The sequence below is a fragment of the Athene noctua genome, chromosome 1 (assembly GCF_965140245.1).
Source record: "Athene noctua chromosome 1, bAthNoc1.hap1.1, whole genome shotgun sequence".
In the NCBI taxonomy this organism is placed as follows: Eukaryota; Metazoa; Chordata; class Aves; order Strigiformes; family Strigidae; genus Athene; species Athene noctua.
The window spans coordinates 66,306,363-66,330,750 of record NC_134037.1 but is presented as its reverse complement, the minus strand read 5'-3'; the positions used below and the strand labels follow the sequence as shown (position 1 = coordinate 66,330,750).

General features: G+C 43.0%; 1 protein-coding gene across 1 annotated transcript in view; it reads left to right on the top strand.

Annotated features, from left to right (window-relative positions):
- Positions 1-18,368: 18,368 nt before the first annotated feature.
- The window catches only part of IFNGR1 (interferon gamma receptor 1), a 34,921-nt gene continuing 28,901 nt past the window's right edge, over positions 18,369-24,388 (top strand). The window contains exon 1 of the mRNA XM_074896407.1: positions 18,369-18,516. Coding sequence (XP_074752508.1) covers positions 18,429-18,516 — 88 coding nt within the window. The 5' untranslated portion in view covers positions 18,369-18,428. The remainder of the gene's footprint in view (positions 18,517-24,388) is intronic.

Genomic DNA, 24,388 nt, shown 5'->3' with positions numbered 1-24,388 from the left:
CCAAATTCTGAACATTAGAAAATACTACCTAAAATAGTTGTATGAAATGAGGTACTAGAAAATGACAGCTGGCTAAGCAATTGAACAGCAAATTACTTTGTGCGGTTAGAATACAGGGAAAGTTCATGTTTCTGTATTGCAAGTATGGCTTCACTCATTAGCTCCAGATACTGATGTAGATAATTTCAAAGCATGCATATTTACAAATCAGCCATTCAAACACTACATACAAGAAAAAATATACAGCTGTGGGTTGAATCATTCCTCACTGACTATTCCTGTTCTGTATTTGGTAGCAACACTGGAAGGCAGGTTAAATTTCATGACGCAGGTGCTACAGACCAGTTGTGAATGCTGCTACACTTCGGCAGGACCATGCTCAGGCTGTGCAGCTACCTATGGTGCTTTGCACCACATTGTATCCAATCTTTCCTAACCAACACTATTTAGCACCATCGCCAGGCTGTAACTGCAGTGTCCATGATGCAGAACGCTGTATGTTGGAGGTCACAATCCTCTCAGAGCCTGCACTGGACTGGCAGGGTGCCTGGCCAGCAAGCTGCCTCCTCCATGTCCTCAGACAGAGACCTGGGCCCTTGGAGGGAGTGGGCAAAGCAACCGCTTGCTTCCTCGCCCAGGCCATGCAGCACCAGGGAACAACTCCAGCCCAGGAACCCTCTACTCCATGGTCCTCTAGAGGGTAACCACCACCTGATCTTGGATAAGGGTGTAACTGTGTAGCATCATAGAATCACTCAGGTTGGAAAAAATCAGGTTGGGATTATTGAGCCCAACCATCAGCCCTACTCTACAAAGTTCTCCCCTACACCATATCCCACAACATCTCATCCAAACGACCCTTAAACACATCCAGGGATGGTGACTCCACCACCTCCCTGGGCAGCTCTAACCACTCTTTCTGTGAAAATTTTTTCATAATGTCCTGTCTAAACCTCCCCAGTTGGAGTTTAAAGCCATTCCCTCTTGTTCTGTCACTAATTACCTGTGAGAAGAGACCAGCACCAACCTCTCTACTATGTCCTTTCAGGAAGTTGTACAGAGTGATGAGGTCTCCCCTCAGCCTTCTCTTCCTCAAACTGAACAGTCCCAGCTCCTTCAATCTCTCCTCACAGGATTTGTTCTCCAGGCCCTTCACCAGCTTCGTTGCCCTCCTCTGCACTCGCTCCAGCACCTCGATATCTCTCTCGTATTGAGGTGCCCAAAACTGGACACAATACCCCAGGTGAGGCCTCACCAGTGCAGAGTACAGGGGGACTATCACCTCCCTACTTCTGCTGGTCACACTATTTCTAATACAAGCCAGGATGCCGTTGGCTTTCTTGGCCACCTGGGCACACTGCCAGCTCATGTTCAGCTGCTTCTAGCCTGCAATAGGGTACTGCCACTGCTAGTAAAAGAGCATTTTTCTAAATTTTCTATTTCATTGCCTGTCTACAGTTAATATTTTAAATTTTTATTAATCTTTGTCTGGTACTGCTGTGGTTTTACAAATCTAAATTAATTTGTGGTGTAGAGAAATACAGGCTTGGTATGGTAACAGAGACCTTGAGAAGTGGAGACACAGGATATAGTATAGAGGAGTACAGCCATGGGATTATAAGAGACCAGACACAGGCCTGGCACCAGAAACCCACAGGTATGATCAATTTACCAACAGCCAGTTAAAGAAATGCAAATCTGGACAAAACTGGTTTTAGGGCAACAAAGGGAAAAGAAACAGTACGTAACATACATAGAAGGCACGAGATACAGTTCATTCAGATGTAACGTGGATTTGCAGGCCAGCAGAGAAAGAGCAAGGTTTAAAAGCATGTTAGCAAGCACATAAAAAGGACCTAAAGTGGATCCTCAAGTGAGGAAGCAGAAACCATCATCATGAACATCATACTCCTCTGGTGGAGGACTCCAGACACTGACAACTTTCCTTAACACCTGCTCCACCACTACCAGAGTCAAACCACCACCCTAGGAGCCAGAGGAGCAGGGGAAGGCTGAGCAAAACATCAGGAAAAGGGGTAGAAACTAAAAAGTGTGTGTATAATGGTTTTAACTGTGTTATCATTATCAGTATTTTTTCTGCAAGAATGTATTCTTTCCTTTTCTGTAATAGATACTGATTCTTGCACTATACTGCTGAGATTTGATTTATACTAACAACAGATTATTGGCTTTATACACAAGATGAATTTCCCCTCTGCCTGTAAACAAGATGCTGTGCATAACAAGGAAGTCCTGCATGCTTTGGTGGGCCCAGGACATTTTGTCATGTATGATAGAGTAACAGCCATTAACAGGAGAACTTTTGGCACCTGGCACTGGAACCAAGTGCACCACCTTCAGTGATAGGACACCTTCTTTAGAGCAATGCCCCCCTGGACAGTCACCCCCTCTGGAGGCTGATCACACCCAGAACTTCTCTGTGAGAAGAGATTTGGAGTGCAAAATCCTGCCAGGGCAGCTGTGTCAGGAGCAAGCTGGGCCATCAATATCGCTTCAACACAGTTCCCCCAGCTGTGCAAAGGCTCCAAATGGCATTTGTAGCCCCAGAGATAACTGTGCTAGCAGAAGAAGGGATCTCTAGCCAGCTTTCACTGAACACCAGGTCCAGTTTATGGATTTAATATCAATGGCTGTGAGCAAGTACACAGTGCTTGCTTGTGCTGTGATTCCAGGGCACCTGCTAGTGTCATCTTCTGCAGACAGGAATGTCAGCAGCCTCAGATTACAGTCCCTGTCATAGCCAAAAGCCTCCATAATCTGCTGCTTGAGTCATTCAGACCTGCCTAAACAACTCTGGGCCACACAGCCAATTTAGTCAGGTGTTGAATTCCCATAAGGCAGTGATGCAGTGTAAGTTTGGTCTGCTAACAGCAAAAGAGCATCCTGAGGGACAGGGGGAATACTAGCATTTCAAATGACATTTGTGTTTTCCACTGTTTCTGCAGAGCTAGCATGAGGACAAGATCTCACAGGCTTCCTTCCCACCATCCTGGGCAATGAGCCACAGGTCCAGCAGAAAAAAAGAGTATAAAATGTACGCTTAAATGGCATGAAAGCAAGTTGCATCATGGCAGTAATCTAAACCACCTGGGACTATTTGATTAGCATCATCTCTCCACTGCCATAGCATCCCTTCTTGTCTCAAGAGGCAACTGCAATTTCTCTAAGAAACACACACATACAAAACCCCAACAACAAACAGGAAGATCATCTCCAGCTCTTTATATACCAAGTTAAAAACAAACAAGTTATGATACCTTATTGTAAATAATCATGACTTTGTCAGAAAAATAACTTGCTCTGTCATCAGTTTTCCTTCCTACTTGAAGCCCTTGGCATTTGAAGTTCAGCAGCTTGGGTCAAAAAGAGGCAGCACAACACAGTCAGCACTACCAGGGGGAAGAAACTGATTTTACAAAATCTCTGAGGGTTCTTCTATCTTTTGCATGTCCTGTAGTGTGTAATGTCAGCTTATTTAGGAACAGAGTTTCTCTCCTATTTTTACAGTTCCACAGATAACATAGAAAAAGGATTTCAAAACTCTTTTCAGGGAAGTGGTAGTTGAAACATTCTGTATCATGTAGCACTCTTGCACAACATGAGCCTTTTGGATTCTCTCACCAGCCACAGTTGGTAATTTTTGCAGACTTTCATGTACTCTTGTACAATTGAATATCCAAAGAGACTGTCATGATCACCTAGTTCATCTCTGTGGACAGTGTAAGCACTTCTTATTTTCTGCATTACATTTCTTAGTTTCTGCATGAATCCTAGAACCTCTGTTAAGCTATTGCATATTTTCTAGAAAGACGCTTGCTCTTGATTTAATATCAAGTGCTAAAGATCCTAACAGTTCCCTAACAGCATAATTTGTTCTGATGGGACATATTGTTAAAAAAAATATATAGATAGCCTTTCTGCATTGCATCTGTTTACAGTGTTTCCCCTAGACTGAAGATCTGTGTTCTATCAGAAACCTCTTCCACATCTGGGGAGACCACAATTTGCCTTCTGTCAGAAAAACTGAGTACTAACTTACTTGGTTTGGTTTCTTTTTACTGGGAAGAATTTCCAGATCTCAACTTACTCTTTTCTGCATGCTCTGCAATTTTTAAGCAATCCAGGCAATCAATAGTCACAACATTGAAGTATATACCCCAACTATTTTATCTATGGTTACAACATAGTATCCCTTCTACACTTGTCTGATGTTCTGCTTATGCATTCCAGAGTTGTATTAGCTCTCTGACATACAGCTAGCTTCCTATTGCGAGCTCATAAGAAGTAGCATCCTAAGTAAAAACAAATGTCCACCCAGGCCTTTATCCTCACAGTGGCACTTAGGATAGGTTACATAGATGCTCAGAATGGGGTATGTGCGCTCATCTAGATACAGGGCACATGAAGAGAGACCCTCTCCTTAATAACACGACCTAGTATCTGGCAAAGTACCTCACCAGCAAACTCAACAAAGCTTTCCACATCTATCCATTACCTGCACCATGTGATGATAAACAGGTAGAATGTGCAACATAATTTTTTTTTCCCCCACAAACAACTTGATATACACATTGCCAACTGTACTTGATTTGAAGGAAAAACAAGAAAATATTTTATATTGTTACTTTAAATAGCATGCAGAACATCTTCCCCACAAACATGCTGTCCTTCTAAAGTCATGGTTTGACAAAGAGGAAGTGATTTTTCAATAATTTTTTTCCTAAATTTGAAAACATTTATTTTTTGCTTATAAAATAAAGGCATAAAGACATTTGGGTACAGTTTTGCTAGAAGTAGTACAAAGACTTCAACTAAATAAAAACCTTCACCACAAGCATATTCTCCAAACAATAAGTTCAATTATAGCACTTTTAAATTTTCCTAAATGCAAACTGCATCCAGCTGATAGCCTCAGTTTCTTCCTGTACAAAGTTTCATTTTGACTTTGGATGGAACTAATGTAACTAAATTTAAGGAGAAGCTAGCAAGGCCACCTAGCAAAGTCAGACCTGCAAAGCCCATTTTGATCCGTGATGCTCACTAGCAGGATGGAAGACCTATGAATTTACCCACTGACTGTTTATTGCTCTCCTATAGAATTATCTTTATGTATGTTAATAATATTCTGACTTACACAAAACAGAAAGCAAGCGATATGAAGTAAAAATAAAATAGGCTTGATGTAATCTCAGCCAAACATACATTTACCTTCAGAAGACTATATAGATGGGATTTTATTAGTCTTCCAGTCCCGGTTTTGAGAATAAAAACTATTTCTTGAGAATATTTATATGCCATTAAAGTAATGACACTGTAGTCAGTCAATTTAAATGTGATGTAAAGCCCTTTGTGCTAGATTCAGCAGCCCTTCAGTGCTTAACTTGCAGATTTTAAAATGTTAAAAATGCACATTAGTGAAGTAGCTACATCCATTTCTCCCTGCATGTGTGCTTTTAATGCAAATTTCAAGGATACCTAGCTGTAGACAGACACATATTTCAGTGTTTTTTTCACTGCCTTTCAAACACAGATGTATTTTCTTCCATAGTTACTATATGACATACATGCTAACAATAACACCTATTAGTTCCTCTCATTAGAAAGCGGGAAAACTGAGGAAGTGCTGGAAGATGACACCTGTAAAAAGCCATTTAAGAAAGCCAGCAGCAGGACCCAAAATGGATCCCTGGCTCCTAAGTCTTAGACCAGTGCTTTCCTCTCTTCCTTCTTCTTGCTACCTCCTTTACTCTCTACATCAGGCTATTTCTTTTATACTTAGACATATTATCACTGCTACAAATCAGAACTCCAGCTTTTAATATCCCTTCAATCCTACATAAAATATTGTATCTCATACAAATAGTTCTCCATTTTGATCTGACAGATACCTCTGGGAGCACAAGATCATGATGTAGAAAGTCACATAACAATGCACTCAGTGTGCAGTCACTCGGCAGCAGCAGATTTCATAGCAGGGTTTACAAGTCCTCCTAAGACTAGAGGGAACAGACCATGTAACACTCACAGTCTTTCATGGGAATGCAGGAGGACAGGGGGTTAATTTGCAGGGTCTGTGCTGAGAAGTGAGACAGTTTTGACTTACCTGTGCACTTGTATCTAGTTGTGTGTGGCTGGTTAGCAGAATGATCTTGAACAAATGGCTGTAGCAGCAAGGCAGCCCCAGAGAAAGAGTCACAGGTGAGGGAAGGATGCTTCAGCTTTCACACACCAGCTACGTTTCCCCAACCCTGATATTCCTTAGCACAGGTACCTCTAAACAACTACAGCAGGAGACTAAAACCAAACATGCTCCAGATGTCACCACCCAAGCCCCTTGGATGTGAGGAAATAAAAATGGGGGTCCTATGTTTGTCATGATTGCTGGGCTAGCTGCTCCAAGTCTTGCTCCTGAAGGCCTTCCCAAGTGTACCTTCACAGGAGTCAGGCCTTGGGCATTTCCCACAGCCTTACTGTAGCCACTCATGAATGATAAAAGGCTTAAATTCCCATTTCCCCTCCTGTAAGACATACCATGTCAAAGCAATGGGCTTTAGGAGCAGAAGGGGGAAACCATGGGGACTGGATGTGGCAGAAGCTGCTGTGCAGGCTGGTAGCTGTGGAGGAGCTGGAGGGGTGGCAGAGCTGTGCTGTGTGGATGAGCTGCCTGTAGCACAACAGAGAGGAGGAGGTCAAATCAGATGAAATGATAGCTAATGAACAACAGCCACATCAACCTCTGACACAGCTCTTCAGAGGGACTTGATATCCCATTTCTCCAAATTAAAGCAGTATTTATCCTTTCAACCTAGAGCTACAAAATATGCAAGACTAAGGCATGAAACAAGCAAATAGATCTACAGGTTCTCTCCCTTAAATTTTCTTACCACACTGTGGCTGACATTCCTCATTTCTGGGGAAAAAAACCCACCAAAGCCCAAAACCCCACCCATCCACCCACCCACATCCTTTACTGCTTGCAGCATCCTCCCTCTTTTTACAGGCCATACCAGCAAGTTAGCTTTCCTTCTGACACACTTGGGCAGCTCTTGAAATCCCATAGCAGTTTCTACTCTGTACTCTTGCCACTAAAATGGTGAAGTGTTTTAGTCAATACACTGCCAGCTGTTTTTATCTTAATTCTTCTGAAACTGTGCACATGAGGCTGGCTAGGGCATTATTGTGTTAGTACTCCTTGTTGTTTTTCTAACAGTCTCTTTACAGTTTGCTATGATTTAATTCTGTTTGTCCTGAAGCTCATACAAAAGCCTGGCAGCCACCAGTTTGAAAATTAACAGGAAATATGACTCATTTGTCAAGCCCATAAGGAAAACAATGCAGACATTTTGCCCAATCATCACAATAGCTGCGCAGGAAAACAGAGAGGCCTCCTCTCCCCAACCTCCCACTTCTGTTTATCCCCTAAAATACATTCACATAGCAAAGCCTTAGTTATGGTCAGGTTGTGAGGAGCATTTTGACTGCAAACCAGGTCACTCAGTCATGTGTTCAGACAGAAAAAGAAGAGCAGTTACTATGCTTATGTTCATTTTTCTCTGCACATACTCATTAGTCTGTATGCTGTTTTTAATCATTACATTCTACCTGCTTGCCTTCCTTTTCCAACAACAAATGTCAAGACCACAGCTCTTGGGGCATCAGTCACAACCACTCATTTAAATACAGGCGCAATTTAATCATCTACTTTATGAGAGATGATTAAATCTAATCATCTACATTTTATGCTTTGAAACATAACATTAGATAACATTTGGTTTTCAGCAGAAAGCTTAATACCTTGAAGTGTCAGCCCAAAGAATAACATTCTGCTTCTTGTCTCCATTTTGCCAACCAAGTCACTGGTCTTTCAGAATAGCACCAGACTGGATAAGAAAGAGTTTGTCTATCATTTCTGCATCTTGTGGAAAAAATACCCACTTCCTCTTTGCTCAAAATAATTCAAAGACTTGGCAATGAACACAGTCCTCTGGGACTACATCCCTGCCTTTAAAAACTAAGTAATTATTTCTGGCTCCCTTTTAGACCCACTCAACATTTCTGTAACCTACAGCTTTATTCATGTGTTATCAGTCAAAGACAATCTCCTCCCAGCCACAGCAGGCACAACACAAATGCCTCATGCTCCCCTCTTCAAATCTCTGGTGCATACAGTGCATTGACAGTATATCAAGGCTGGGCTTACAGCACATGGTGAAACATCTCATCACATGGTAGACTGCCAAAAACAAATAATCAAGACATACACATTTTTGGCCTCCCTCCAGAAGATATCGTTAACAGAAAGTACAGGAATGTTTGGCACCCCAAAATTGCTGATATACTTCAGCCTTGGCCCAACATATCTGCATTGACAAGTAAGAGGGAGTCTCTTCTTGGGCACCTTTATGTCCTGGTTCAACATCTGAGTGGGTTTTCATTATTATTTATTAAATTTTGTTCAAAATGCATAGCATTAGGAAAAAAAGGAATAAAATTTTAAAAGAACATTTTTTTCTTCTTACAATATTATTGGTGTTTTGACACCAGTATGAAAATACAGACTTCATCATTGACCTGTAAAGTAAAAGAAAATTTCATTTACTTTATATTAACAAGATCCACTGTGTATGGTCTTGTTTACCTCATATCTGCTGTATTGTTTACCTCGTATCTGCTGTTATTTCCTGAACATACTATTATTCCTTTTGATTCTAACTTTCAGAAATTTATAGGGATTTTGGTTTCCTTTATGAGCAAAAACTGAGACTGAGGAGACTGAGTCATGGTTTCTTTTCTAACAGAACGTGAACATTGTAAGAAACAAACAAGAAAAAGAAATGTCTTTTCTAATCTCCAAGCTTTTTCCAAATCGGTGTTCTTCCTAAAATGTTCCTATTCTTTGTTTCTAATTCTTTCTGCTGTTCGTAGTTGGAGTTTTTTTCTACTTTTCCTTCCCGTTCTCCACATGCTTCTGAGTATGTTTTCTGCAGGGATATCTGCTCATAGCTAAATGTCCCTTGGTACCACGTTCACAAAGCTCAGCTTCTGGCTTGCGTAGTGGCCTGTGTTTGAGCAGTAGCTCCTGCTGTTTCAGCGATAAGAAGCGTGCGTGCCCTCAATGCAGGACTGTAGTCATGTCCACCAGCTGCAGTGAAGTTTCACAGCCCAGGTGATTAAAACGCCTTCTCTCTCAGTTCTGCCCGACTTCCCGCTGAAGTACAAGAGTGTGACATTCTGTATGGCCCAAACAGATGAAGGGAAAAGAAATAACAGATTGCAAATAGCACAAATGCACTACATAGAGAGGCCAAAACCCAAAAGAGCATTCACATGTGGAGATCCTGCCACACCTAGCTTTTCATTAAACATTTTCCAGAGCAAAACTTTTGTTGTTGACTGACGGGCTCCAATCCAGACAAAAACGAGGCATCCATGCAGAAGGATTCAGGAAGGTGGCACTCCCCATTCCCCATGCTAAAGCTGTGTTTGGCCAGGGAGAGAAGCAGCCTGGCCATGAAGGCCAGTGATGAGGCTCCTTCAAGAAAAGCTGAGTCCTGGTTCTGGTTCTTAGTGGTATCAGTGATACACTTATTACCCAGTTATTCTCAGACCTGGTGGCAGTGTGGTAGGTGGCAACCTAGTCAGACACCTCTTTCGGCCAGCAATGATCAATGCTGCGTCATGTCTTTGAAATCAATGCTATGCTTTGTGTCTTTCAAATATCTGGAAACAGCACATCCCCAGAGATGCTCTTCAAACTTTCCTGTTCTCTACCGTGTTTTCTACAAACTCCAGAGCCTGTCCAAACATCATCAGGCTCATTCAACAGACAGAATTGCACCTGACCAAAGGTAGCTGCATGCCTACATACCTTCACTTATTTATTGCCAGTCCTATCTGGATGTTTTCATTTGCATATGATATCTCAGAAAAGCAAAGTTCTCTACAGATCAACCACACTTCCAGATTGTGCCTCTTTTTTTTCTTATTTCAGATTAATTTCTGGTTCATATTAAAGTCTTGTCCCAGACTGGAAAAGTCAGATACTTTTCTAAGACTAAATTCTCCTGGATCTCTCCAGCTGACAGCTTGAATCTTCCTCTTCATTTTCACTGCTGTTTACCTGCACAATTAAGTTGAGCTGAGCTGATCAAACCTCACAGAGGAATCAGAAGAATTGTCTCTGTGTTAACAAACTTTTATATTAATTAAGCATGAGCAAACTGGTCCACCTCTGCTTGGAAACAGGGTGTTCAATAGGCAAGAGTTAATGAGAAGCTGATCAAATTTTCTGTTGGACAGTCTCAAGTAATGTCATTGGCTGGCCCAATTTCCTGTAAAGGCATGTTGCACCTGTGGAGGTTTTTCATTCTCTGATCTTTTCCTCCACTTTCCAGCACTCTAAGTCCTTGCTACAGCAAGCAATCACCAACCCAAGTTGTTAAAAGGATGCAAGGATGTTGCCTTTGCTGTGTAAGCTTAGCACACATGGAATTGTCCTAAAGGGTAGGCCAAAGTTAGGACACAAAGAATATACATTTCTACCACATATTTGAAATCTAAGACAAATGATGGGGAGAAAAAAAAAGCAAACTGGGATGCTGTTCCTTTTCACCTAGCTGGACCTGAAGCTTTTCTATGACAGTACTCAGCTCCTCAGGCCACACTGATTTTCCTTCAGTTTGTACTCAGAAAAGAGTAATTGTGAAAATCACTCCAGAATAACAACAAAGTTTAGTTTGGAAATGGAAAATAGAATTCTTTTCTACCTCCTTGAGATCTGCCAATGTATACTGTGATCCTTGTGTAAGGGTAAGTGGGAAGAGAGTGTCTTCTCCTTTAAGGGCATCTGGTCAAGGACCTTCTTCAGTGAAGAAAAGGCATAATAAGAAAAGGATGAAGCCATAAAGAAGACACACCTGACCGACAAATGGTAAGGGAGGCAGTGATGGGAATCAAACACAGTCAGTCACACTAGCTGATGAGGGCGAGTAAGAGTGTGGGAATGATTATTCCAGAGAGGTTATCTGATCAGGGACCTTGTCAATTTGGAAACTAAGGAGAAAAGGCAGGAACCAGAAACAAATAGACAGACACATAGATCTAGCAAATAATGAGAAAATCCAATCACACCGATTGATGTGCTACCAAGAAACTACTGGCACCACTTCCAGGAAGATCAACCTGGACTTTGCAATGGCTGGGACTGAAACCAGGGGAGACCTGGACCGAAGGGGTGCAGAAATGGGCAGAGCTGTACAAATCCCTGGGGGACACAGAGGGGAAGGGGTGCACGGAGGAACAAAGGGGGGGGGGGGGTAGGCAAAAAAGTGTATAAAGGGGGCCAGTTGGATGCAAAATGGGTCTGGTCAGTGTGCTTGCCTGGCTGAGCCCTGCACAATCACCACAGTATGTCCTTCACAGGGGTGAGGGGGGTGAGAGAGGTGAGCAAGGAGCTCTGAGCCAGTGGCTGGAGGAGGGATGTGGGTCACAGCCTGGGTGCCTGGTGTCAGCTGATGCGGGTGAGTGTCTGGATCTCCCCCAAAACCAGGTGTGCATGGGGCATGCGTTTGTGCTCATCAACAAACTTTAAGCTCAACCAGTGATAAATAAGGGGGCCTTAGCTCTGGGGTATCAGGTAGGCAGGAGTCAGTGCTGCTATGCCTTGGGGGGACTTGTGAACATGGGGTGTCTGTGGGATGAGTGTGTGAGTGTGTGGGTGTTTGCAGTGAGCCTCAAGCTGGACCAACAGGTGAGTAGGAGACCTGTGGGGTGGTTAAGGAAGGCTGAGATGCAGGCAGGGGTGCCAGGCAGGCACAGGGGTCATGCTGATGCTCAGAGGATCCATGAATGCACACATGCTTATGAACCCAGAGTGTGATGTGTGTGCCTGCACTAGTGACCTTCTGTCTCTGTCAGCCCAAGAGGGGGGCACTTGGCTGGCTGTATTTTATGTGAGCCCTACATGTGGGTGCTGTTGAAGGCAGTGCCTTACCTGGAGGAGGTGACCACTCTTGTAACATCCCCTAAGACGTTGCTTTCCTTCCAGACAGCAGGAGGAATTAGTGATTGGTGCATCTGACTTGCAATTTTTCCATATTCATCTTCCCTTTTTATTCATCAGATGCTTAGAAAGAGAGTAGATGATCCTAATTAGGCTCATCAGGCTAAGAATGACTGCTTTTCTACGACCCCGTTTGTATTCTTGTGGATCGCACCTGTCTTTACAGATGCATGTACACATATACTGAATACTTGTACTGAAACAAGTTCAAAGGCGCATTTCTTATCTAAGATATCTGAAGGATTTTTTTTTTCCAGGTTGACTTCCTTAAAAACAAATGCCTTGGATGAGGACAAAGAGCAGTACATGATTTTCTGATGTGATTTTGAGTAGTTTTGTCTCACACGCATTCACTGCATAGGTTCAAAGATTTGACTGAATGACAGCATCCTGTTTTGCTTTGGGAACAGGGTGGTTAGGGAACCAAATTGTGAAATAGTCCATGTGTGCAATCAGCTCCTCTCCAACATGATTTTCAAGTCCACTGTTCTGTCTACAGATGTTTGTTCTGCCAAATAAAATGCACTGGCATGCAAAAGTTACGGTTTCACCTATCACAGGCTGGTGATGTTAAATCTGCAGTACACATACAGCCATCTGTGATCTCTGTCTCCCACTGTCCTGGACAACTGACTATTAGCTCTGCAACTGAACATCCGTAGTTTAGAGAAAAAGCAATAAAAAACTGTACCTGTATATTCTGAACAAACCATACCTGTATGTTCCTGACACCTTTACACTTTTTAGTAGTGTGATTTTACCTGATTTTTTTCTTTCAGAGATCCTCCCTGTTTCCTGACAGATGGGTGATTTTAAACTCCTTGGCTTTATATGGCTCTCCTGCCAGTAACAGAAAACCCCACACATTTCACGCTGTTTTTCAGGGAATCCATAAAGAACTGTAGAAAAGATTATTTTCAGCAAAAATTCAGGAAAACAGAATCACACAAACTACTAATTGGTTGGTTAGCTGCCTATTTGTTACATATCATTATGTTTTATGTTCTACAGTATGCTATGTAACTGTTACAGATCAGTCTTGTACTATGAAAGTGAATTAATTTTGCCTTACAAGATCTAAAATATTCTTGACATTTTTATTTTTAGCAACCGATTTCTTAGACTGAAGTTGACAAGATGCATGCATTCATTTATTAATCTTACTATGGTCAGAATTGTGCCAGATCTTTGAACTGCTTTGTGTGTAGCTCTGCTGGGCAGTTTGCTTCAATAAGTTTACAACTGAAACCCATGGCCTGTAGAAATCATCAAAGTACTGTCAGAAGAATTTTTCTCTTATGCAGTAGGGTTTGATGTTTGTCGTATGAAACCTTAAAAAAAAGGTTGAGAGCATATCAATAATATCCTTTACAAGAAAAATATGCTCTAAAATAAAATATTCTCAGCAGCTAACATTTATATACATTCTTCAGTTCACTAGTAATCCAGATTGATTACCTGAGTACTTTTCACTGCTATAGCAGTTAAGCAATTTCTTTCTTAAATGATTACATCCTTTCTTAAAACTAATCACATTTTTATTCCCATTAATCTTACCAGGAAATTGTTTCAAGCTTTAACCTTGTGAAAATTAGAAACCTTCTTTTAATTTTCAGCCTTAATTCAGGCAGGAGCATTTTCTACTTCGTGATTTTGTGTAAACTTTATCTTTTGGTTTAAAAACCTGAGACTGCTTAAATCGTGAATATATCTACAGAGAGAAGTTCCTCTTTCAGCCTTTTCTTTTACCAGACTAGACAAGACAAGCATTTTTAGCCTCTTCCCAGAAGAGAGGATATTCACTTTCAACTGTTGATCAGAATAGCTCCTCTCAACACCTGTTCCTGGCTATATTTGTCCTCTTGTGGCAGAGGTGAGCAGTCCAGCGCAATGCATCTATCTGCTTCCTCAAATACTAGAATTCATATTTCACACTCTCTGCTGGATTCGACACACTTACAGTTGATTACCTGGATAAATGACTAAAAAAAATCTGATACGACTGTCTACAATCTTGTCAATTAGCACACAGCTCAACAACAGCAAGTTTCCTGACACAATAAATTCTTACATAGAATAAAGACCAAGTGTTTGTTCTGGCTTCAGCTGATGTGCCAGTTTTCCTGTCCCACCACTAAATTATCAAATGTGCTGTAGTTCTTTTTAAACAACAGAAGCATAAACCCAAGAAATTATATCTAACAAAGGTTGTACACTTAATTCTCATGAGGTCTAGGCCAGATGTAAATATACAGAAGTTCACAATGGCATTGCATGAAGCTTTCAGCTGCACCATGATTTTGTTTATCATGCTTGTCTTCCCCATGCTCAAGGAAGGATGTGCTTAGATATTCCTTCCTTACCTCTTGTGGTGGGTTGACCTTGTCTGGACATCAGGCACCCACCAAAGTCACTCTATAACTCCCCCTCCTCAACCAGACAGAAGAGAGAAAATACAATGAGAGGTTTGTGGGTCAAGATAAGGACAGCAAGAGGTCACTCAACAATTACTGTCACAGGGAAAATAGTTTCTTAAGGGTCTCAGAATGTTCAAATATATTTTTAAAAGTGCAAAGCTCCTGTTTTTTCTTCTTTTGCCTCATTCAGAGCTCCAACTAAATTTGGGCCCTCTTCTTCTACTGATGAAGGTTAATGACTCACCTTTCTATCCCAAACCATCAGGGTATCTCTCCCAACCTGAAAGCAGACCAGCTGTCATGCAGAAGTTTTGCCTCAGGGTGCATTATCAGACCACACATACATTAGACAAGCACAAGTAACAGAGCATGAGAGGTCATCTGCCAACACAGCATCTACAGCAGAGGTTTTTAGAGACCTGCTCATCAGCTCACAACCCTGTCTTCTTAATCTATCCTTGCTACCTTTCTTTGTTTTCTTTTACCTTACTGTCCAGGCAGGCACCTTCCCTGGCCTGAAATAAACCTGTTGTCTTTGATTTGGCAGTTTTTCTAAGTAGTGCTCATTGTTGCTGCTCTATTGGAGAGGTGACCACCCAAGGCAGCTGCCGCTAGACCAGCAACAGCATTTGGTCACACCACAATTTCCATGGTGCACTATTCATCTACATCCTTGAGGATTCAGTGCAAGGGCAGTTACAGGATATGCAGCATGGACATTTATAAGAGCTTTAACCCTAAGATATAGATCATTTCTAAGGTAGTGGGACATTTTCTTTCTCTTCTGGAACAAGTGATAGAAGTTTCTGGTAAGAGCACAGCTTAGACTGCTTCAGGTCTCATAGCTTCAGTTCTCTGGTTCCTGGAACTGTGAATTTGGAAAAGAATGGGTAGCCGAGGGGAATCAAAATGGGCAGAAATTTGAAATGACTGCTAGAGAGTTAGGAATTATGCTTCTGGAAGATCAACATGTGTATTTTTACCATAAGTCTGTATGAGAAGATCATTGAACTTCTGACAGATTCATAGGAAGAATACAGAAGTTAAATGATCACTAATGAGGACTTCTTTTTTTTGGGGGGGGGGGGGCGGGGGGGCAGCTGTCTGATTATTTGTACCTTTTGAAGGTGAACACAGCTAGTGCTTTTAATCACTGGGGAAAAGCTCTGCTTAGAGATAACTTCATGTCTGTGATTTCTCTTTGAAAAGAGAAAAGGTGGCACTACCTTTGAAACATGACTTTCCTAAGAGTATTCTTACACAGCTTCATACAGGCTCCAAACTTGGTTCACACACTGATACTGTCTCATCTACCTCAGTTTTTCAAAGCATCTTGGGCAGTATTTCAAAGCCAAAACCCTGAAGGTCCAGAACATAACCTGGTTTGTGAGAAAACATGCAGGTAACTGCAATGACTGTCATGATGAATCAGAGGAATAGGCATTTCAGACTTAAGTGGGGTGAAGATCCTGTACCTACTTCTGCAAGGACAGCAGAACCCCAAGGGGTGTTACTGCACATGCACATGAAGGCACCATAACTCTGTGACACAATTAAGTGATAGCTAAAAAACAAACAAGGAAATAAACAAGCAAGCAAAAGACTGTGGAAACTTGTCCCACAACGTCAGAAGTTGTTTATCTTGTCAAGACCTTTCTCACAGAGAGGCATGTGACCACCACTTGGGCTCAGCGTGAAAGGGAGTGCAAACGAGGAAGTTACAAGATGCTTCATGTGATAATGGCCATTTTTTTTTTTTCTTTTCCAATGTGTAACAATTCAAGGCAAGGAAAAAATTTAGCAAGTTTGTGATGTTTTGGTGGGGATGGACTCCACTGGGTGCAGGGTGAGAGCAGTCTCTGCCAGGAGCTGTGTACAGGGATTCTGGTGGCACAGGCCAAAGGGGTGCAGGGACAGCTCTCATAACCAGAATAACATTTCCTTAATTTCTCTGTAGACAGTTGACTTAATTTTTATTATTTTTCACCTTTCATAATGTTCCATCAAGCCTATGCAGTATTGTCATTAAAAAGCCCAACCTTTTTAAGCTCTGTTGATGTTACATTTACCTTAGGCACACTGTCAGCCCTTGCTATGACTGTCAGAATACCTAACCTCTATCCAGAGCAAGTGATTCCTTATCCTCACTTACTTTTGTGTAAAATACCTCTTCAATCATAGAATCATTATTTATGTTGGAAAAACCTTTAAGATCATCAAGTCTTACCATTAACATAACACTACCGAGTCCACCACTAAACCACGCCCCTAAGCACCACATCTGCACTTCTTTTAAATACCTCCATGGATGGTGACTCAACCACTTCCCTGGGCAGCCTGTTCCAATGCTTATATTTTTCCCAGTATCCAATCTAAACCTTTCCTGGTGCAGTTTGAGGCCATTTCCTCTTGTCATATTGTTATGTGATAGAAAATGTGTTATGCGTTAGAAAATATCATGCAAGCATGCCACCATTCAGGAAGTTAAAATCCATATGCCAGTGAGTGGCCAATATTTCAATCAAGACAGTTAAGCACTCATTGGTTGTGAAGTTTGTTACTGTACTTGCACTAAGAACAAAGCCCAGCATGTGAGCATAGTGTTGCTACATAACGTGAGCGTAGTTTCACAATCCATTTTCTTCAGCCTTACTGCAGCTGGGAGGAGATGCTGGTGCTTTAACCTGCGCTGATCCTACACCCCACAGCACCACTCCATCACCTGTGGGGACACCATCATTTCTGAAACCATACCAGCAGGGCCTTTTCTTCAGCAGACAGTTCTGGCTTGCAATCGCCCCTCTCCTTGCGGCTCTTTCCCTCCCATGCAGCAAATTGTGCTCTCTCCACAGTTTTGCAAATGCAGATGGCAAGAAAAGCAATTCCTCCACACCTCCAGAAAGTGCACCAAAGTTTGGAGTACGAAATAAATGTGAGGGACCAGCTGAAATTAACATTTTCCAACACAGATGTGAGAAAGCAGAAGCGTAATGATCCTGGCCAGCAGCTCTGTTTCTTCCTTTGTCTCTGACAGCCTAGGAAGAAGCGTATGTCTCAAGGATATCTCAAGCTGCCTCCATTTTAGGTCTAGAAAAGGTGTTATTTGCAAAATCTCTAACAGGAGCTTAAAAAGCCGCTACACCCTCCTTACAGCTAGGGGCGCGTGTAGCAGAAGAGGTTTCTTCTGTATCCTCCTCATCTGGCCCAGGGTGGCCTTGATGTTAAATGGTTAAGGTGCAGAATTATCTGGCATCAGGACACTGGGTGGAAGACACAGAAACAGGAAGGCAGAAAAGCTGCCATCACCATCTTGCTTGGCAGCGCGTAGTTTAATTGTTTAAAATGCATAGGTCATTTGCAGGAAAGAATAAAATCTCTCAGCATAAATTCGGGTTCCTCTATGCTATGAATGAAAAAGAGTTTCTGAAAAACTCCACAGAACTCTGATTTTTAAGAAAGGGCGAGAGAGCACAAGTGCCAACGCACGGAGGAGGCGGGTGCTTTTTCAGCAGCTGGGGCTGACAAGTGTGACACAGTTTCGGCACTTAAAACGCAGAATTAACAAAGCCGAGGCATCGCAGAGGCTGACACCACCACCACAACAGCGGCCCGACGGCCGCCGCCAGACCGTAGCCCACCCGGCTCTGTGGCTCCGGCCTCCTCCCCTTCCCTGGCGGCGTCCCTATCTGCCCTCGGCACCACTGCGGCCGCCCCGTCCCGTCCCGTGCGGCCGGGCCTAGCGGCAGGGAAGGCCGGGGCCGCGGCTGCCCGGCACCGCCTCTCGGCGCTGGGGCGGGGCCGCCCGCCCCTTCCCGGCCGCGGCCCCCGGGGGAGCGGAGCGCGCAGGCGCCGCGCCGAGCGAGCGAGCGGGCGGGCGGGCGAGCACGAGCCGGGGCGGCCCCTGCTCGCGCCCCCAGCCGCCGCGCGCCATGCGGGTGCCGCTGGCCCTCCTGGCGCTCGCGGCGCTGGTGTCGGCCCGCCGGAGCGCGGCCCCCCGTCGGGAGCGGTCGTCCGCAGGTAACGGCCCGGGACGGGGCGGGGCGGGGCCCCGCGGCCAGGGCAGGCTGGCCGGCCGCCAGCACGGGGCCCCGGAGTTGGCGGCGCCGCCGGTGCACCACCCTGCCCGGCCGTCGTGCGTGACCGAGCGCCGCCGGGGCCGCGGTGGGGCCCGCGGGCCTGCCGCCGCCCTCTGCGGGCGCAGGGAGCCGGGGGGGGGGGGAAGCGGCGGGGCCCGCTTGCCACACTGAGAGCGAGCAGTTAGTCGGGCGGTGGCCAGGGAACCGAGTCCCGCTTTGTTCAGCTTCACCGCGCGCCCCCACCAGCCGCTAATGGGGGACTGTGCCGCGTGTTGCTGCCGGGGTGGGTGAGCCGGTACCGGCCGAGCTCTCTCTTGGGTGCGAGGTGAAGCTTTGCCGTGGAAGTGATCTAAGGACGTGCAGATCGGTGCTGGCAGCACAGCGTGTCAGTGCCTTTGGACACCTGTCTCTGCTGCCCAGTTACTGTTAGAGGCGTAACCCCTGACTGTCGCGCCTGTAATAAATGGTTACAGTCCTTTACGGTAAGGTGGCAGATACCAGCCTTTTTTTCAGGTGTTTGTGTATTGTGTCACGTAAGGGGAGAGCAGGGTGTGCGTCGAACAGGCCTGTTCCACTCTGCTTTATCAATGTATGTGTCGAAAAAAGCAGAGAAACTGGGAATTTCACAGCCAGGATGGGGAGTGGAAGACCGGGGAGTCCAAACAAGGCATCGGAATCATGGCCTTGACTGCAGGGGCACCTTTCAACCGAGCACTGATGAGGAGGGAGCGGTGGCCTGCAGGCGAGAACAGTTTTATCTCTGTTGGGCAGAGTTATTGCAAGTAAATCATAAAAGAAATGTTCAGTCTGGTTTACAGGTTTCACTTAAGACCGGAACAGCTCATTAAAACTGGAGTTTGCTGTCTAATAGCTCAGGTCAAAAGAGAACATGCATTTAATTTTTAAGAATACTGAGATCTGTATACTGTGTTGCATGTTATGCCCTTTGCATGCCCATGCGTAGATAAATGCTGCAGTACTCTCCTGAGCTTTATCTACAAAACAAGATCCATTTACCTAAAATGCGGCTTGCATTTGGTTGCAGAAATAACAATTACGTTCCCAGGTTCCTTGCATTCTGTAGCTGCATCCTGTAGATTCACTGGGACTTCCTGCAGTTTAGATCCATGCCCAGGTGGAGTGACTGAAATCAGTTGCCCCTGGGGATGAACCACACTGCATATGACTTTGGAAAACTGCTTAGGTTTCCCTGTCACAAACTAGGAGCAGTGAAAATGTTAATCTGCCTGCTGACTTGTCCGTTGGTTGTTTACATCTTGAGTATCTGTCCTGGTTTGAATTTGTCCAGCCGCCAAACACCACTCAACTGCTTGTTTATTGTACAATCCCCCTGCCTGGGGGATGGGGAGGAGCATTGGAAGTCTAGAGGGAGACTCATAGATTGAGATAAAAAACAGTTTAATTGTAATAAAATAAAACAATAACAGTAATACAAAGTACAAACGGGTAGTGCACAAATGTCATTGCTCACCACCTGCTGACTGATACCCAGCCCATTCCTGGCATCGATCTCACAATCCTAATCCTGGAAGCAAGAGAGAACCTTCCTTCCTGGCCACCCCTCCTTTATATACTAAGCATGACATTGTGTGATATGGAATATTTCACTGTGTACTTCCTCACAGCTTCTTATCCACCTGCACACAGGCAGGACACGGGGAGTTTGGAGGGACCTTGGATTCTTGGCAACAACCATAACCATTGGTATATGATCAGCATTCTCATACCAAATCCCATACTGAATCCAAAACATAGCACTATTCTAGCTACTAAGAAGAAAACTTAACTCTGTCCCGGACAAAACCAGGACAGTATACAGTTTGTTTGACTTGGTAGCTGATTGCTAACCAGTAAACCTTGCAGGGAAACTCTATTTTTCACATTTTTGCAGTAAAGTGGGTTGATATGTTAAATACTGTCTTTAGAGATCTGACTTCACCTCTTTTAAAGGCATTAGCTTTTATTGCTAATAGAATATGCTACTTTTACACTGCATTAAGAAATGTTAAGGTAAAGACACAATACCAGGAAATCACTTGTAAAACAAACCTGCCATAATCCAGCATTGTCTAGCACAATATTTACCTTGGCATAAGACTACAGAACAGTGCTGTGGTGGTGTTGATGTGGCAAGCTGTCTAGAAGCAAAAAGTTCATTCTTATGCATGTGCATACAGCAAACCCTCAGGTGAAAGGATCAGAATATACTTCTGATTTAAGTTTTGGAAACACAGACATAGTTTTCTTGGTGATTTGCACTCAGGTTGGCCACAGTCTCTTATGTCCATACCCTTCAGAGACTTTATAATTTAAGCAAAAACATAGGTTTTTAATGATGAAGGGGATTCTCATAGATACTGCTGTGTATAACTGCTGGTTATATCTGTAATGATGAACTAACACCGTGGCCTTTGTTATTAAATTGATGCAAGCAGACATGCTGGTTTACAGTGGAAGGATGAAAATAGAAGGGGAATTTTGAAGTATGTTTAATGACACTTTCCTTTGAAATGATGCAGTGATTTTTTTCTTACATCTTAGTAGGACTTTAGTATGCCAGTAGTAGTATAATACATATCTTAAGGCTGAGTGTGTAATGGGGAGATGCTCAGTCACGTTCATCTTCTGTTGTAGGACACAATTTTCCTTAGAAAAGCCAGACAACTGAACAGTGGTTGTCTAAATAGCAAAACACCTCACGTTTTCTACATCTGAGTGCTTAATGTGTCTGTATTGATAGCTGGGCCCTTGTTGAAGGAAACTCTGAGTCTGCATTTAAGTATCCTGGAAGAGGAGGTCCCTGGTCAAGATTACAGTAGTAGATGATGATGGTGTGGAGACTGTGATAGCAATTTGGGTGCTTCTTGCACATGGAAAGCCAGATTTCCAAGGAGATGTGTGTACTTCATTTTTGTGTCTGACTTTCTGGTGTGTGTGATAATCTTGGTGATCATGATTCTTTTATGGTTCAGACTACTGGTAGTCATAGCAGTTGGTGGTCCAGCTACAAACAAGAACAAATTAGATGATAAAGTGCTGTATTTAGATATTATCTATTATAATGACTTCTCAGCTATAACAAAAGGGAAGAAGAGTCATAAAATAGATAAAGCAATACTTAGTTTCTACTATTACAGTAGTTTTTAAAATGTGCTACTTAACTGTGCTTTTTCTAAGATGGTGATCTAGGTCTGCCTTTCCTCTCAAGAGAGCATACCACCTCACAAAGATTTTTATCATAAACAATGATTTTAAAATCTCCGTGGAACCACGTCAAACACATGAGCCCTGAGAAAATAAAAACCTGTTGTAAATAGACGCTGTAAAAATTCACTAAATACTGTATGTAGTGTTTATTCCTGTGAAACCGTTTAGGTTCATTTCACTTAAAAAAATGAATAGCTTTAACTTTTATGCCGGTTTTCATACTCCATTTCTAAATTAATGTGATTATTAATTAATTTTTGAATTTAAGATCTTTTGAGAACTTCTGGGAGAACCTTCTGCATAGAATTGCTGTAATGTGCACTAATTTAAGCTCGGTTTTAATAAATTTGTTAAGAAAACGCCATTAAGGTATGGGAGTGGCATTACAAGGGAAGTGTATGTCCTGTGTTTCTTTTGGAGTGATAAATGAAAACGGGCGAAGGCAAGCACATGCAAACCTTTCCACATGCGATAGGTGGCTGCTGCCACTTAGAAGAAGGCTGGGCAGGTAGCAGGAACAAGTTTCTTCAGCATCTTACTGCTTGGTGTTTGCCGGTCTGTCGAGCTCCCCGCCAAAGCCTGCCTACAGGCAGTCTCTCCTCCGACAGTCTGACAAGAGCAGGAACTGGGCTGTTAATCTTTAGTGACTGGCCTGCCAGAAGTGTGCAGTAGAGGTGGATGCATGGCAACCCGGGTCTGCTGCCCTGAAGGGAGAGGTGTCAGTGGGAGAGCCCTTCTCCTCTGACAGTCATTTCCCTTTTCTCCCCATAACACAGCTTGGTGCTCCTAGCTCCCTTCTAGCCCCCAGATGGCTGCATTCTGCCTTAATACAGGCCAATTTTGTTAATTTGGAACAGATTAAAGTGAGGCTCTAAATGACTAAAGAATATCATTCTAGAAGGAAATGCAGCTTTCAGAAACGGACTGAATTCTTTTCGTGTGCTATTTTTCACCCTTAGCACAGACTTACTGCTTTCTGAATCCGTTTTCCAGGGTATTGGCTGCCTTTTTGCCACCTTTTTTTCCTTTTTTTTTTTTTTTGTTGTTGTGTATTGCTGCAGAGGTCCTGCAGAAGCATTCTTGGGTAGTGCATATTTATCTGATCTTTTTTTCCCTTTCAGTGGTGGTGAAGGCTAAGGAGAATCACTCCTTTACATTTGTGAAGTCATTAAAGCTGCTGCCCTTTCTGGGTGCAGTTAAAGTCAATATGAGCTCAGATGGAGCACAGGAAGGCACACAGTTTCCCAGTAAGAGGCCCAGAAGGGACTGATTTGTTAGCATTGTGTGTCTTTTAACAGGCTAAATGGCGAGTTACGCACTTGGTATGAATCCACAGTGAAGTTTAAACTGTTGTCCCTCTTGGCCTATTAAAATGGCTTAAAACTGTTTTCCTCTGATGTATCACTTTGGAATTATAAGGATTCATTTGTTTTTCATGGAAATCCAAAAAAGGAGCAGACTTTCAAAAGATTTTTTGACTTGTTTTTTCACAGTTTGTCTTTAAGCTGTCAGTTTGTGCTTTCAGTCTGGATTTCGATGCCTGAATGGTGTTTAATAGGCACGTACAACTTGAATGAACTCTGTGGTTCTTTAAGTAGCTGTTGTCTCAGATAGCTGGACCACAGAGTCTGCATTTGTGGACTCATCAGGCACTGTTCTGTTACATGCATTATTGTATTTCCAGTTAAATTGCACTTCTGAGAACAGTGATGACAAATGCCTCTGTATACAGTAATGTCTTGTGGCCTCTGCCAGAATAAGAGAAGGAACTTTGGTGTTGCACAAGATATAAACATCAGTTTAAAGATTGTCTCATTTTTACGTCTCTGAAATGTCCTGTTTTCCAGTTCATTGATTCAATTTTTGCTGTTGGGCAACACATTGCTGAGGCTCAATGAAGAGGTAGGACACCTATATATATAAAAAACCCCCCTAAGTCCTTCTGTATATGCTTTAAAAATAGATTTTATTGGATATATGGCTGCTTCAAACTTGTATTTCATGAGAACTTTTCATAGGTAGTATTGTTCAGGAGCATTAATGTAGTGAATAAGATAGTCTAGTTTCAAGTTAGTGTGGAAATCTTTCTTGGTTTGCACATGTCTAACCCTGCTGAGATTTGTGAAAGATCTACAGTGTGGTGATTTTGACTTGGGGAAGTGAATGTACAAAACAAGACAAGTTAGTCTTGTAGATCCAGGCAAGCGTTTTTTGGTTTGATGGATGCTTTTGAAGCAGAACTACATCATAGATTTTGTACAACTAGTGGATTAGTTCTATGAGCTATCTTCTTTAGTCTTAAGAGATGCAGCTAGGTACACTTGTTGCTGTTACTTTGAAAAAAAAAAATTATTAAAAAACCCCCTTATTTCTCAGCAGCCTGAAACCAAGCAGCAGATATTTGCAGTAGAACAAGTATCTTTTAGTGGCATTTGGTTTTTAATTTCCTCCCACATATGTTTCCTTCCTGTCCTCTGTGCAGGTTTGCTGAAGACATAAAAGTCTCCAAAACTTAAATACATTAGTTAAGATAATTGTACATTGAAAAGATATTTGATTATGTATATACACACACCCCACAGTGG